Raw genomic sequence first — 15,883 nt, 5'->3', positions numbered from 1 at the left:
AGGAATTACTGTATTAAATAGCGGTCCCATTTTCCCTAAAGATGTACTTTAGTATAGCCTAAATTAGCCTTGTGTATTGTTTGTAAAATGCTTTAGGGTATCTTTGGGTGCTGTTTTGGTACCTGCAACTTTGTTATTAGGACTGCATTTTTTTAAACCTGCCTCCATTTGATAGTTGCAAGTCACAGTGATAGACATCCAGTAATTGGACCCACAGATAATAATGAGTGCAAGAGAGAAGGTCAGTTTATGTTAATCTGACCTAGAAAGCATTATAAAAGCAGGAATGGTCTGCATTAGTGTGAAATACTTTCTTTGAAACCTGGTGGCATATGAATCAGACGTGGGTTAAGGTCAGGTGGCATATGAATCAGACCTGAGTTAAGGTCAGTTACAAACTCAGAATGTGGACCACGTTCATTGAAAGGTTTACTGTGTTTGACAAGCCTTTCATGCAAATAAATGTAGGGCCTCTTTCCAGATAATAGGACATACTGATGGTTTTGCTTCAAACTTGTTCAGAATTTGTGGTTTCAACATGAAACAAGGCAGAACTCAACAGTTCCATATGTGTTGCTGTTTCAGATTGTGAATCATGGGGGCATAGTCTTGTGTGGATTGAAACCAAGGAAAACATTTGTGCAAGTGCCAAGATTTCCATAGCTGTACCTAGTGTGGAAAATTGAGGAGTGACAGCATATGTCCATATTTGTCTAAATCAGTCTACTTGGACACCAAGAGAGCAGTTGTAGGATGAAAAGCATCTAGTAGGATGGTGTAAGATAAGATAAGATAATAAGATAAAATAAAAATATCCCTTAAAACCACATTTAAGAGAAGCCAGCCAGATCAGCCCTGATTTCCCTTGAAATCACCTGAAGTTAGTGGGAGAACAATGCCTCTGAGAATAATTCTGTAACTCCCTCCTCAGTCCCAGTCAGCCAGCTGTTTCCATTGGAGTGCTCACAGAGGAAAGGAGGAGAATGCTAGAGAGGTGCCTCTGGTTTTCTCCCGCTAATAGGAATGGAGGAGATCATTTTCTTCCTAAATTATTTTCTGCACAAGGCTACAAGTAACCTGTGTATGTGTGGAATGCCTTTTCGTACGGTTTCTGCTCATTGTTTTCCTTTCCTGGCACATCTCCCGAAGGGTAAAATTGATGTGCTATTGGCTCTCAAGCAGATGAGCTTCACTTCATCATCACCTTGTTTCTCTGAGGATGGTAAACATACAAATGGGAGGGATTCGGCTGTCACAGCGGGTGCTGGACGCTAGGTGGTGCTCCAGGGTCATGTTTCATCCTATGCTGTAGTTTTTGTCTACTATGGGAAGCTGGATTTGTGCTTGACGTGATAGGTCCCAGAGCCACATGTCTAAGTGGAGTTGGATGAATTCTCCATCAGGTTGTGTGATTTAGAACCTGGCTTACTTTGGCAGCCACTTGGACATCCTAGATATTTCCAGCTCACATCTCTGTTTCTCAAGTTACCCAGGGAATAGGAGGAAATAAGAACAGTAACCTTCCGCTTGGGTCTGGGTAGATTGGAGTGCACTCACTTGCACCCTTTCTAGGTTTATGTAGGTGGTGAGTGTAACAGGGTGTGGTCACAGAAGATCTCTTTGCAGGACTTCCTGGGGTGCTGATAAGGCCACTGAAACCTCCTTGCTCTCCGGGGCTTCTCACTGCTCTCTCCTGCTTCCTGAGATACCGCTGCCCAAATGGGATCAGAACCCCAAATGCATTAGATAGGCAAGCCCCCTTTAACAAAGAAAGGGAGAATGTACACACTGATTCCCCCCCCCCCCCTTATCAATTATTTACACTGGGCTTGATAGAAAATAAAAGTGTTTTTATTAAGTAAAAGCAGTAGGATTTAAGTGGTAATAAGTGAGAACAGGCAGAGCAAAGTAGTTTACATACTCAGAATAACAGAACACACGTAGCTAATTCTACACTAAAACTTCAGTACAAACTTATTACAGACTCACCCTAAAACTTTCTTTTTCAGCTAAGCCTTCCAGACCAGGACTGTTTCTCACTCTGGGGGCTTTGGTTTCTTCCCTTGGGTGTATCCAGCCAGCCAAAGACAAAACCCTGCTAGTTTCCTATTGTTTTAAAGATTCTCCCTTTTGCATGAGAAGCTATCTAGCCAGTCCATATCAGTCTGGGAGGTCATGTGACTTCGTAAGACCAACCCCTGCTAAGACTTAAGGACAAAAGGCTATCTGCATATGATTGCCCAGACATTGAGGTATCTCAAATTGGAAACACCCTTGATGGCTTTCCTTTGCACATTTAAAACCACAAAGCATTCTATACGCCATATGTCTAATTTTACACACATAAATGATACATAATACACCAAAATAAAATAAACAGAGCCAGTGGATTAGGACATTAAGATTGATAAGCTACATGAAGCAATTTGTCCAAAGCATCTTTGAGTTATGCATATTTGTGTCCAAAAGTCCATTTCATAAAGCTGGGGGGAAGGGGGGAACATTCCGTCACAGTGAGGAAAAAAGAAAAATGGGCAGAATTTTAGTGCCACCTGGCAGGGATGTACACACTCGCTGCCAGCAGTAAATTATTATTCCAAGCCCCTGGAGAAAGGAAGAAACATGTTTCTGAGGAGCATCTCTGGCATAATGCTGCTTCTGAAATGTAGTTCACCCCTCACCCTTTGCTCAGTGCCGATCCTAAAGTCCCAATCTAGCTCATGGGAAAGAATATTTAGATACATAATTGTGATAGAAATGTAGCCGTGTTAGTCTGGGGTAGCTGAAGCAAAATGCAGGACAAAACCATCTTGTTAGTCTTTAAAGTGCTACATTGTCCTGCATTTTGCTTTAGATACATAATTGTTCATTTGTGACATGAGAACGGCAAACCAGCTGATGTTCTGTGATTCCGTGTGCAGCACAGATATTCCTGCACAAGGTGAAAACTAGAGTGCTTGTTTGTTTTGCTGTAGAGGCTATTCCCAGGGCCGACATCCATTAGGCACAGTAGGCACAGTGCCTAGGGCCCGCAATACTTTTAGGGGCCCACAAAAATGTTTTAATTTCTTTTAATATGAGAAGGAAAAAAATGAACTTTTAGGGTCGAAGAAAATGTTTTTCAACTGTGCTGGTATAAAGACGAATATAATCAAGCCTGGAATATATTCGTCTTTATACCAACTCAGTCGTAAAATATAATTTTTAATATTTTTTTTTATGGAGAAAGGGGCCCATGAAGGCAAAAGTGCCTAGGGCCCACAAAAGTCATAATGCGGCCCTGGCTGTTCCCCTTTTTCAAAGAAGATGGTATTTTTCCAAGTCATGGCTCACTTCTCTGCTCCTGGAGAAAGATCAGGAACCTTTCTCCAAGGCACATATGCAAAGTAATTGTGTCATGTTTTCCAGATCCTTTACAAGTTGATTCATGCAACCCTTGTCATAATTAAATGACAGTGGTTTTTTCCACTCTGTTTTAAACTATATGACAGTTCTCCTATTGTGTGTTGTGGCAGAAGAGAGAAGGAAATTACCATTTCTCACTTTTGACAGCACTCCACCCACCTGAAAGCCTGCCCTTGGACAGTCACAATTCTTGAAATGTGTGGTGATACCTGCAGGGCATTTGGCACAAGAAGAGTTGGGTAGAAACAGATTCTTCTTGTCAAACTGAGGTTGATTCCAAATGTACAATGATTTTGACAAAATTTGTGAGTGGGAAAGGGGAAAGGTTGCATGCTTAGTTTGTCTATACTTCTCTGGAAGTCTGTGTCATCGTTCCATTCCAGCATTTAAATTGACTCAGCATGTTTCTTCACCGGTTCTCTTCCAATGGCCTTCTCTAATATTTCACAGCTATCTATATTTATGTTACTTCTCTATGTCAGAGCTTTGGTGTGACCCTGTCCCATCCCTGTGCATGTTGCACATTAAATGCCAACCTACTCACTTGACGATAGTCTGCTACCCTGGTCCCACTCAGATTTCTTATTCTTCAATTTAAGCACATAGTAGAGAAACAGTCTCACTTTATGTGACAGTGTTAATGTGACTTGAATAATACTTGCCACACCATTTCAGCATAACCTGTGTTCTGCCCCATTTACACAGAACCTTAATGGCATATGGAACATAAATGGTGTCTAAAATACCTACGGCCAAATTCTCTTCTGACCTAACTCCATTGACTTTGGTTATATTACACTAACTTCAGTGGAGTTATGCCAGAGAGAGTTTGGCATTACTACGTTAAAAATCTGCTTATCTCAGATCACACCACGGGATGTATTGGCTAGGACTAGATTAAATTTTCAATCAAAAATTGTTTTTCTATGGAAAATTGGGACTTTGATAAAAATGAATATTTTCATGGAAAACACCAGTATGTTGAAAAACCAAAAGCATTGTGGCAACCTCCCCCCCCCCTTCCCAAAAATTTAAATTTTAAGCCAAAACATTTTTTAATGAAAAGTTGAAATTTGTCATGGGAGAACCTCTCATCCCAAATTTTCCATATTTCAAGTATTATCTTCTTATCCAGCTTTTAAAAGCACTTCATAGTGCCTTTGAATATTGTCCTCTTGCTTTACTATTTTGAGAACAATGAAAATATGCACTTGTGTTAATGGGACACTGTCAAATGGTTTTAGCTTCAGATTTATTTATAAAGCAAGATGGGAGAGTAGGGAGGTGTACAAAATTGAGCATAAATTTATTTTTGTCAATTTTAAATTTGCAAGAGGTTGGTTGTATTTAAACTCTGTGGTATTTGGAATTTTTCCATATTTCTGTGGTGTTACCTAGTGCATGAGAACAAGCAAGTGAAACTGATCTGTTCAGTTTCAGTCTCCAACCTGAGTTCAGGCAAAGAGTAAAGCAATAGTCTAAACGGTGAAAAAAAAATTAAATACACATTTAATCATCTAAACTTCATGCAACAAAAATATGTGCAGTTTCTACTGTTTGGGTAGCACACATTTCACATTTTGGATTTATACAAGAGAATATATAGTCTGAAATATGAATTAGTAGGAGAGGACCCAATTATTTCTTAGTTCACAAACATATGCAACACTTAAAACAAACATATGGCATAGTATGCATATTAAACTGATCTTTTTTCTACATGGGACTGTTTCATTAACACAAAAACCAGTATTTGGAATTTCTAGTTGAATCGTTCAGCAAATAAGCCAATAATTATGTTGGGCTAAAAGTTACATTGCTTTGTACAAGGAGATGCATGTATTGGAGAGAAATATTTATATGATAGGTAGTTAGAATCTTTGTTTAAAAAGAAGTGCTTTCTTAAGTTTCCTGTTGTTTAAGCAGTTTTGCTTTTTCAAACCTCTTTCTGTGTGTTTAATGGATTGCTCCCTATTCCTTTTTCAGGTGCTGGTGTCACTGAAGCTTTTGGGAAATCAGTTAGTTTCGTTGCCTTCTCAAGATAAGTGGACCTGCCGGCAACTTAAATCACTAGATCTTTCCAAGAATCAGCTTGGGAAGTAAGTGTTCCTTTTAATTGTGTCACAGCTAACATTTAAACTAAACCTTTACATGTTGTAGAATATGTCAATGCTTTTATAGACTCTCTAGATTAATTCCCTATATGTAGCATACTAGAAGATTTACCTGGCGTTGCTCAAGACCTTAACTCAGACAAGTTTTGTTTTTCTTTATTTAAAATCATTGTTTTTAGAGTGGGGCTAGGAATGAGGGGTTCATTATGTAGGCTGTCGCAGGGAGAGAGGACAACCCCAGCCCTCTGTCATTGCAGCAGCTTGTGGCCAGGAGAGAAGTGTCTGTCCATAGCAGCTGCAGTAGGCACATGTGGGGGAGGGGTACAGACAGACAAACGGATACACATACAAACTCCCTGAAATATATAGCAGATAGCTGTCCCTTTCTCCGACCCTGTCCCCTGCTGGCCCAATGAGGTTAGAGCTATCCCAGACCCCATCTCTGGCCCCTTGCTGCCTCCCTGTAGTCATTCTACATTATAACTGAACCTTCTACCACATCCCCTCCCTTTTGTATTTTATGAGAGAGTCAAATTTTGGGCACATCCCATTGTCCTGGCACAACCAAATTCTTACCTTGTTTTAAGTTAGAAGAGGAAGCTGCATACCAAATTTGGTGGTCCTAGCTCTTACTGTTTAAGAAGAGTTCTTGCACAAACAAACTCAAAGACAGACAGAATCACATTTCTAAAATATATAGTAAGATAGTTATCCATATAGCTTTGCTCACATCATCTTTTACATCTCCAAAGTATCTTGTATACCTGTGGCATTGAAGAAATGTTAATAATAGTTTTTTTGGGTACTGCTCACATCATTATTTCATGAGTGAATAATTATGAGTGGTAATAAAATCTAGAACATAAGTTTGCAGATGATACCAAGTTAAGTGGGGTTGCAAGAGCTTTGAAGGATAGGATTAAAATTCAAAATGATCTGTACAAACTGGACAAAATGGTTTCAGGTAAGTAGGATGAAATTCATTAAGGACAAATGCAAAATACTCCAGTTATCAAGGAACAATCAGTTGCACACATACAAAATAAAAAATGGTTGCCTAGGAAGGAGTGCTGCAGAAAGAAATCTGGGGCCATAGTGGACCACAAGATAAATATGAATCAACAGTATAACACTGTTTTAAAAAAAAGCAAACATCATTCTGGGAAGCATCAACTGGAGTGTTGTAAATAAGATTTGAGACGTAATTCTTCCAATCAGCTTGCTGCTGATTAAGCCTTAGCTGAAGTATTGTGTCCTGTTCTAGGTGCCATATTTCAGGAAAGGTGTGGACAAATGTCCAGGGAACAACAACACAAATGATTAAAGGTCTAGAAAACATGACCTGTGAGGCAAGATTGAAAGATTTGGGTCTGTTTAATCTGGAAAAGAGAAGACAGAGGGGACACGATAACAGTTTTCAAGTACATAAAAGGTTGTTACAAGGAGGGAGAAAAATTGTTCTTCTTGGCCTCTAATAGGACAAGAATCAATGGGCTTAAATTGCAGCAAAGGCAGTTTAGATTGGACATTAGGCAAAACTGTTTGTCAGGGTGGATAACCACTGGAATAAATTGCCTAGGGAGGTTGTGGAATCTCCATAATTGCAGATTTTTAAGAGCAAGTTAGACAAACACCTGTAAGGGATGATCTAGATCATGGGCTGGCAAAATACTGCTCAAAGGCCAGATCAGTCCTGCAGCCCAGAAGGACCCTCAGATAGGCTCCCTGCCTTCTGCGTCCCTTGCACCTCTCAAAGTGGCCAGGTGCAGGGGCCATGTGTTCTCTGAGAGCCATGTGCCAGTGGGGTGGGGGCTCAGTGCTCTGGGCCCACCCCCAGCACAATCTCTTAGCTTTCATTAGCTGGACTAGATAATCTCTCAAGATTCCTTCCAGTCCTGTGATTCTGTGAATATGCTTTGCTCTGAGTGGTTTACCAATGCAAATATTTGTAGGGAGCATGTTTTAACCATAAGCATTTTATCTGGGCTTAAACTTTTAGATTTTCATGGAAGTACGTGTTTTGGAAAATGTAAAAAAAACTTTTTAATTAAAATATAACATCCCATAGCCAGACTAATGACTTTGGCTAGTTAGAAAACAAAAATTAGGGATGATATTTTAACCATTTAGAAAACATCAAAAGGATGTTTGATATTCAGACTTGCAGGCGTGTCCCTTTCTCCGGTAGCGCAAGTAAGTGCATCAAACTTTTATCTACCTTATTTGGATGCATGCCCAGCATCTTTGCGAGGTTCGTTATCATCTGCCCTGCCAGTATTCTGCATGGTCAGTGTCAATAAGCAAGGATATATCAGTGCCTTAGAATCATAGGTCATCCTGTCAGAGGAGCGCTAGCTGTAACAGGAAATAGCAAGTTGTTCCGTGCTCTTTTCTAGAATCTCTTATGCAGCTTGTTCAGTTTGCTCTTTGACAAACTCCTGAGTCTTGATGCCAGTAAAGAAAACACAAAGTCAAGTGTGCATTTCCCAGATGGAGTCAAAATAATGCCCCAGAACTAGGCTAATATGCTGAATGGCAGAGCTGAGTCTTCACCAAAAACCAGGCAATTGGTGTGTTCAGAACTGCTGCTGAGCTGTGCAGCTCAAACCCATCTCCCACGTCCATGTGAATGGGAACCAGCAAAGGCTGTGCTCTGACAATATAAAGCCTTGTACAAGCTGCTGAGGTGAAGCTAGGGCTAAGGGAGGCAAGCCCCTGCCTACAGTCCCACCCCTTCTGATCAGATCCCTCCCCCATGGGAGCCAAGGACCGCCTGCCGCCCAGCACCATGGAGAGGTGTGGGGGCCTGCTGTCCCAGCCTTCCCAGCCCCGAAACACAGGGAGGGCGGGTGGTGCGCAGCCGCAGTCTCCCCGGCCTAGAGTACAGAGAGAGCAGGCGGGTGCTTGGGGGCAGCAACACTCCATCCCTAGTACACCTATAGTAGGTGTTCTGGGAGCAGAGTCTGGGCCGGGCCAGGCTGGCGGTTTGCGAAGGCAGTGCCTTCCCCCACCTAGCGTACCTGCCACCCTTGGTACTGAGCTCCCACAGGTTGTACTCATAACAGTATGAAGTCTCGTAAATGACCCCAGTGTGGCTTTGTCTTTCCCAAGCCTTGCTATGTGCCTTTTGTTTCATCTGCAGGAGCGAGGAGGGGTTTAAAACAAAGCGGATTTCCCTTTTTACCACAAGAAGCAGAGTGCGAGGCACAGAGGCAGGTACAGTATGAGGTGACCTGTCTCCTGGGAAAGAGATGGTCAATGGCGCCAGGTGAATTGCAAAACCAAGGGTACAGGAAACCTCTTGGAGTCGGGCAGATGAAAGGTCGGAGTAAGCACAGCTGTGGCTTTTAGTGCAGTGACATTACATAAAATAGGAAATGCGTTCAGCGTGCAAATCACTGAAGAAGTGGCCTGTCCCACCTGCACAAATGGCTAAAGAATCGGTGAAGCCTGCTTCTCTCACCGAGCTACCCCTCCCTCTCTATGTCCAAATTACTGCAATGCTTGAGAAGCCAGTCACTCTAGGTCGTGTGTCCTCTGAGCCCGGGCCATAAAACTAGTGGCTGAACTTGCAAGATGGGTTTTACCCTTTACCTCTTTGATTGCCAAATGTTGGGAGGGAGATTTTCTGGATTACCATCTGTGAAATCCCATAAAGATCAAAAGACCATTTGAAGATAGCTACACTGATCCCTTATCTCTGTGAGATTAAGTTGCTTTTCTTTTAGTTTGCTTGTTTTTATTTTAGGCCACTCAGAGCTTTTATGTGCTGCATTCGCCCTTGGGGACAGTATATTTTAGCATATCTCTAGGGAGTTGCACAGAACAGAACAGTATTTAGGTTTTGTGGTGACAGTTAACATTGTCCTGAATGAGAATAGTCCGCAAGCCATAGGGTCTCACCCCACTGCATTGTTAATGGATCCGTCTATTTGTTCCCTTCCCTCATGGCTCATAGACTGAGCAGAAGCCTAACAATCAACACCCCCCTGACCCTTGCAAATCTGCATCAAGGCAAAGAATATAATAAAGTCTCATGCATCAGCTGGTCAGGGTCAGGAAGGAGTTTTTCCTCTGGTGCACCATTGCTCACATATATTCTGAGTGGGGTTTGGCCTCCTGTGATGTATCAGGGATTGGCCACAGCAGACGGCAGGACACCAGACAGGTAGACCTGTGTTCTTTCTGCAAGCCTGGCTCCTAGGCCTTGCGCACATGTTCATACTGAACACTAGTTTGGGGTCAGGCAGGAATTGGCAGAAATCTTGAGGGTTTTTGCTTTCCTCTGCAGCGTGGGGCTTGGATCACTTGCTGAAATCACCGGGGCATCTCTCACCTAATCAGCACTCAGGCACTAGTGGTAATTTGGTTTCTCTTGTTCTCTGTCTGTGGCACGCAAAAATTTAATGTTACAGCAACTGAAATGTTTTGTTCTAATCCAGTTATTGGGCTCAATACAGGGTTACCGGGGAAAATGTAATGGCTTGTGATAAACTGGAGGTCATACTGGGGGATCTATTGGTTCTTTCTAACTTTTAAATTCTATGGAACCTTGAAATTTGCAAAATTTCCTTTCTGTGGAGGTGGGAGCTGCTGTCCAGCATGTAACATGCGTGTCCATATAAGGAAAAGAAATCTCTGTTGTACATAGGATTTTCTTTTATTTCATTAAAAACGAAAAGAGAAATAGCAGGAATTACCCGGAAATGGAAGTGCTGTGACATTAATCCTGAATATAAAACACATGGGAACGTCACCCTGAACCTTTGTTCTAAAGTGTTTGTCAGCATTAGGGACATCGTGTCTGTTCCGTAAAGCTATTACAGCAGCAGCTGAGTGATCAGAGAACTAATCCCAGGGCTGCTTTGAGCCAGAGACCTGTCCTGGCTTTTGTTACCAACCCTCCGCCCCCAATTCCTGCTACTCCAGTCAGTGCCCATCTTCTTTGCTAACTGGTGTGAAAAGAAGAGAGCTAGAAAAGAAGAGGTGAGGAGACGTGGTAGGAGATATGGGAGCACTTGTGTCAAGTCATGGAGCAAGGAGATAAGAAAGGGGCATTTATCATTTTGGGCTAGGTGAGGCCAATGCACCAATCAGCTGCAAATGGGGAAGGACCTCAGCAAAAAAGATTGGTGCGTGTGATGTCGAAATACAAAACATGAATGTTACAGCAAGAAGGTGCCAGAGCCGGAGGGCCAGATCTTTAGCCCTGACATAGCTCCTTTGTGCTGCTCTGACCGTGGCAAGGGATGTAATGCCAGTTTCACCAGCTACCTGCGTAAGCCTTGTGCAGTGGGAATCCCCAAGCAAAGTAGAGCCAGCACAGCCCAGTCTTACCAACAACCCCTTCCTCCAGCAAAATGGTAAGGCCTAGTGAAAGGAGGTATAGCCTGAGCACCATTGCTCTCTGACAAGCCCTCGCTTGAATGTCTCCTTTGATACGTGGGTATCTGGGTGTGTGACTTAACTTGGGCCACAGGCCAAACCAACTCTCTGGTTGGCGCCAGGATTGGACAGCCACAAAGATGGAGTAAAATGCCCTTTGTCTGCTAGCTTCTTCTGTCCCATGTGCAGCCTGGTGAGACCAGAGGACGTGACCAGGCATTTAAAGGACATTTACAGAAGACAGGAGTCAGAATGCATCAGTTTCTTACAAAAAGCTCCCTATATTTAATATAATTTCACCACGTACGCTGTTGACTCATGTCTAGGAAATTATTTACAGAGGATGATTTAGGGGTCCTCAGTACACTAGGCTGATAAAGCTCAGAATAACTTCTTGCATATGCCTGTGGTTGCATTTGTGTAGTTAACTCATCCAAAAATATTTTTAGGATGGGCATTTTTTTTAACTGAAAATCCAAACTCAAGCCAGAAAAGTCATACATAATTCATGAATAAATAATTACAATTCATAAACACCTCGAGCCTGGTTCTAACATAGTATGCTCTTTTCTATCTAGAGCTAGGAAATTAATTGGGAGTGTTGCTGCTATTTTTGGTGTGTGTCCCCAGTGTCTCCAGCGTGGGCAGAATCTGTCAGTCTATAGCTGTCCATTCTTTCTCGGGTATGTTTCCTCTCCTATGCCAAATTGAAAAGGCATAGTGGAAATTTCATGTCATCCCCTCTTCGTGTATTAAGCAGTTCTGCTGTGATTCCATCTATTCTGAAGGGGCCCAATAAACACAAAAAAGCTTTCATTCACAGTGAGTTGAAAAATGACTGAACTGGACCCAAGAGTGGACCTGATGTCCATTTAAAAAAATTTGGAAACTCCTTTTCCTTAAAAAAACTGGGTCATGTGTGATGCCCTAGTTCACATTGCCCCATCCCATAAATGGTCCCACTAATATAACAGTCTTAAAGAACCTTAGGGTCGTTAAGGGTCATAAAGAACTCACCATCTTTTACAAGCTATTTCGGCCTTTACCAGTCCTAGAACAGAGCCTAACTGCTGTTAATATTAAAGCTGGAAGTATTTTTTTTTAAAGACAATGTTTGCCATTTTCTTTTCTGTTCTGGGACCAGCATTAGGTGCATTTCCCATTTTTAAGAATGATATTTGAGGAAGAACATCTTAAAGAAATCGTAACTGTAGTGGTCTTGAGGAAGCAGGAGTGCTCATCATGCCTGTGACGAGGGCCTGTATTTTCTCATCTGCCCACTCTTCACTCTCCCTGCACCATCAGGTGCACAAGGCACAAGTCTAACTGCACCAGTCATGCCTATTCTGGGTTCGTTCCTGCATGTCTTCTATATTCAGATGTAACAGGGCTGCTTCAGCCATTGTAGTGCTACGGACTGTGCCTCTAGGTCTATCTCTTGCCATATGGTCATCAAAGAAATGCCTGTTTAGAAAGCCTATGATGAAGCATGTCCGAAATGTGTCCATTTCCCCCACTACTGCTTGCCTTGTTGGAGCTAGGACTTTTGTGTTATTTATTTTATCAATCCATTTTACATTTCATATTCTGTGCAGATACCTACACTGAAAGCTGTTTGATTTGGCTTGGACAGACTTAGCATTTTTCTAGGGCTGTACTCCATAGTACGTGTTGCTTCTCATTATTAATTTTGGTGGTTTTGCTAAACACATTGGACTTCCCTACTGTATTAAATTTCATAAATACCTCGATTGCTTTACTTATTCTGGATTTTACATCAAACACAGTCACCCAAGGTATCATGAATGATGGTGCCCTGATGAGCAAATTTATTAATGGTTTACAAGGCTTCACCTTTCAGGTAGATAAAATCATTTGATAGGTACGTTAATTTGCATAACCTTCATCTTTGATTTATTCATAATAAGACCTATTTGCATGGTAGAATAAGCAAGACTATCTGCCTTTTTCTGCATATCTTTGACAGATTTATTTACAAGACAGTTGTCACCTATAAAGTCTAAAGCCGCCAAGCCCGCCATCTATCCATGCAATGCCTGATTCCATATTGTCACATAACAAAGTCCAGAGAGACTCCATACAAGAGTGGGGGACAAGATATAATCTTTCCTGACACTGTTTAACATTAAACTTTCCATAAGTTCCAGGTTTATCTTTTCTGTATACTGAGCATTCTCATATGCATTTTTAATCATTTTAATGATTTTGCTACAGACTACATCGATTTATATTTTCAGTCACAACAATTCTCTGTTGACTCTGTCAAATGTTTTTTTGGAAATCCAAACATACAGGACTGCTTGCAGCTGCCATTTATTGTGTTGCTCTATGATATTTCTCAAGAGGAAGAGCTGTTCTCCGCAAAGTAGATTTGGGTGAAGATCAGCTTGTTGGTCTCTAAGTTTGCTGTCTGTAGCATTTTCTAAGTCTATTGAGGGTTGCTGCCAGAGGCGCAGGAATACTTTTTGGAGTGGGTGTACTTTTGCTGCACCTCCCCTTACCTCTGTCTGCGCTTGGCATGTGGGGCTTGATGGCAGGGCCAGAAAGTGAGCAGGACTCAGAGCTGGCAGCCAAGACCTGTCTCATGGGCATGGCAGCCAAGCAGGATCCACGGCTGGAAGACAACAGTGAGGCCAGTGGCTGGAACTCTGGGAGACAAGGGCCTAGGGCCCAGAGCTGGAACCCTGTCTGGCAAGGGCATAGAGCCAGGATATGCAAAACCTGGGTGTGCCTGAAATCTTGCTCAGACCATTCTGTCATTCACTGGTTGCCCATCTGAAATGGCTCTGTGTGCAGCATCTTTCCAGATCAATGCTGCATCTTCTGTGCCTCCATCTGGGGTCCTTGAGTGAACCTTACCTTTATTGTTACCTGTGATGAGGGCCTCCATCATCTCATCTGTCCACTGTGGTCACTGTGTGGAGAGTTAATTGCACAAATTGACCTGATTCTCTGCTTACACTGAAGTCTTACTGAGTTACCCACATGCCATTACCAGATTGTATTGGGGCCACATTTTGTCTGTGCTGGTGAGAGTGCAGGAAACTAACTTCCCAATGCTTGTGCTCCTTGCATGCAAGAGGTGGGTTGGATTGGGTATGGATGTCATTGCTTGGACTGTGATGCATCTGCCCAGACACAAGAGAAAACATGCTGCTACACCAAGGAAGACAAATTAAATGTTCTTCCAGACACAGTCCCATGGAGATACTCTGCCTCATTGAAGTGCTCCACAAATAGAACATCTCTGTAAACTGGGGATTTGCACCTTCCCACAAAATCTAACTGTACTGTGATTGTAAAAGCCGGCTCCCTGCATATACTGGCTTCTGTCGGCCACCCCACTGCTGGAGAGCCAGCTGCCACCCCAAGCTGCTGCCTCTGTTACCTGTTTAAACAATTATACTCCAATATCCCTAATGTCACATCCTCAGGGTTGTACAGGTAGTATCTGTATCGTGTGGATGAACCCCGCATAACACAAAGAGCAGCCCACACTGGTAAATAAGATGAGAACCACTGGTCCAGAGCCTTGTGGCAAGTATGCTTGCTTTCCCCTGAGCCTGTGGTGTCCAACACGCTAGCCACTAACCACACGTGGCAGTTGAGTGTGGCTATCCGTCCGGTTGAATGTGAGTAGTTCGCTATAGCCACTGGCTACTGTTTCGGAACTGGTCGGACTCCACGGCTCTGAGCTTTTTATTTTCTTTCATGTTATTTCAGGTGCCTTCTTGGAGTTGCCAGCATTCCTGAGTGACTCTCTGGAAGTCCTTTATCTAAATGACAATCAGCTGGACACTGTCCCACAGTCCATTTGCCATCTGAAAGGCCTGACAGAACTTTATTTAGGGAAGTAAGTACATGCCATGAAAAGCTACATTTTTACTCTGCTGCTTTGACGACCAACCTTCTCTCTTAGGCTACATCTACACTATAGGCTGAGGATGTGGTTCCCAGCTTGGGTAGCTCCCATTCAGCTAGCACATTAAAAGTAGTAGTGTAGACATGGTAACACTGGCAGCAGCACAGGTTAGCATCCCCCGGTGCAACCCCTTCACCATGACCCCGTGGGTACGTATCCAGCTTTGCCACTGCCCCATGCTACTGCAGTTAGGCTCCCCTTTTTGATGCACTAGTTTCTGCTCAAGCCCAATTTCCGAAGGGAGGTGTAACCGTAGAGTCGAACAGCAGGAGATGAGCCCGTTTGAAATCAGAGGGAGTTGAAGGCACTCAGCACCTCGTAGGATTGGGCCCATTGATTTGTATAATTAAAGAGGAGATTTTAATTTTTTAAACCCTAGGGTAAGGAAGGTGTTCTAATGGGCTGAGCACAGAAATGGATGGTGCTGTGCCTGGATGCTAATCCCAACTGTCCAAGGTAGCTATGTACTTACAGAGCCCAGTTGTTGTTGGATTTATTTATTTTCCAACAGTAATCCTGGTATCCGAGAGCTGCCTCCAGAACTTGGACAGCTGGCTAATCTGTGGCAGCTGGATATTGAGGAACTAAATATTAGCAACGTTCCTGCAGATATCAGAAAGGAGGGTAAGTCGTTATTCTACGCATATTTTAATAAATGCATCTCTTTGAACAGATAATCAGAATTGCTTTTTTATAAATCATCTTGAATAGGAAACAACTATTTGTGTCTGCATAAGGAAATGCATAGGGAGCTATGTGCACGCTGTGCAAAATCAACCCAGGACACAACAAGCAAGGTGCTCAGGCACTCCCTTGGCCATAGATGTTTTCAGAAATTCACAATGTCTTCTGGTCTCTCCAGTGGAAAGAGGGGACATGGGAAGAGTTCTGGTCTCTCTGATGGGAGGGAAGGTGGGAAGAGATCTGGGCTGGTTCTGATCTCTTCAGTGAGAGGCTAAAAAGGAAGTAATCTCATCCGGCATCTCCCTCATCTAAGGCCAGACTTTGTAGATGGGGAAGAAGTAGCAAATGAACC

The 15,883-nt window shown here is 42.7% G+C and overlaps 1 protein-coding gene across 5 annotated transcripts in view; it reads left to right on the top strand.

Moving 5' to 3' along the window:
* The window catches only part of LRRK1 (leucine rich repeat kinase 1), a 149,119-nt gene that overhangs the window by 68,530 nt on the left and 64,706 nt on the right, over positions 1–15,883 (top strand). For all 5 annotated transcript variants that reach the window (XM_075896927.1, XM_075896928.1, XM_014576607.3 and 2 more), the window contains 4 exons: positions 5,392–5,504; positions 8,662–8,735; positions 14,649–14,778; positions 15,359–15,471. In XM_075896927.1, coding sequence (XP_075753042.1) covers positions 5,392–5,504; positions 8,662–8,735; positions 14,649–14,778; positions 15,359–15,471 — 430 coding nt within the window. The remainder of the gene's footprint in view (positions 1–5,391; positions 5,505–8,661; positions 8,736–14,648; positions 14,779–15,358; positions 15,472–15,883) is intronic.

Source organism: Pelodiscus sinensis, chromosome 14, assembly GCF_049634645.1.
Source record: "Pelodiscus sinensis isolate JC-2024 chromosome 14, ASM4963464v1, whole genome shotgun sequence".
Taxonomy (NCBI): Eukaryota; Metazoa; Chordata; order Testudines; family Trionychidae; genus Pelodiscus; species Pelodiscus sinensis.
The sequence above is the reverse complement of the archived record's forward strand: the minus strand, read 5'-3'. Positions and strand labels throughout refer to the sequence as shown.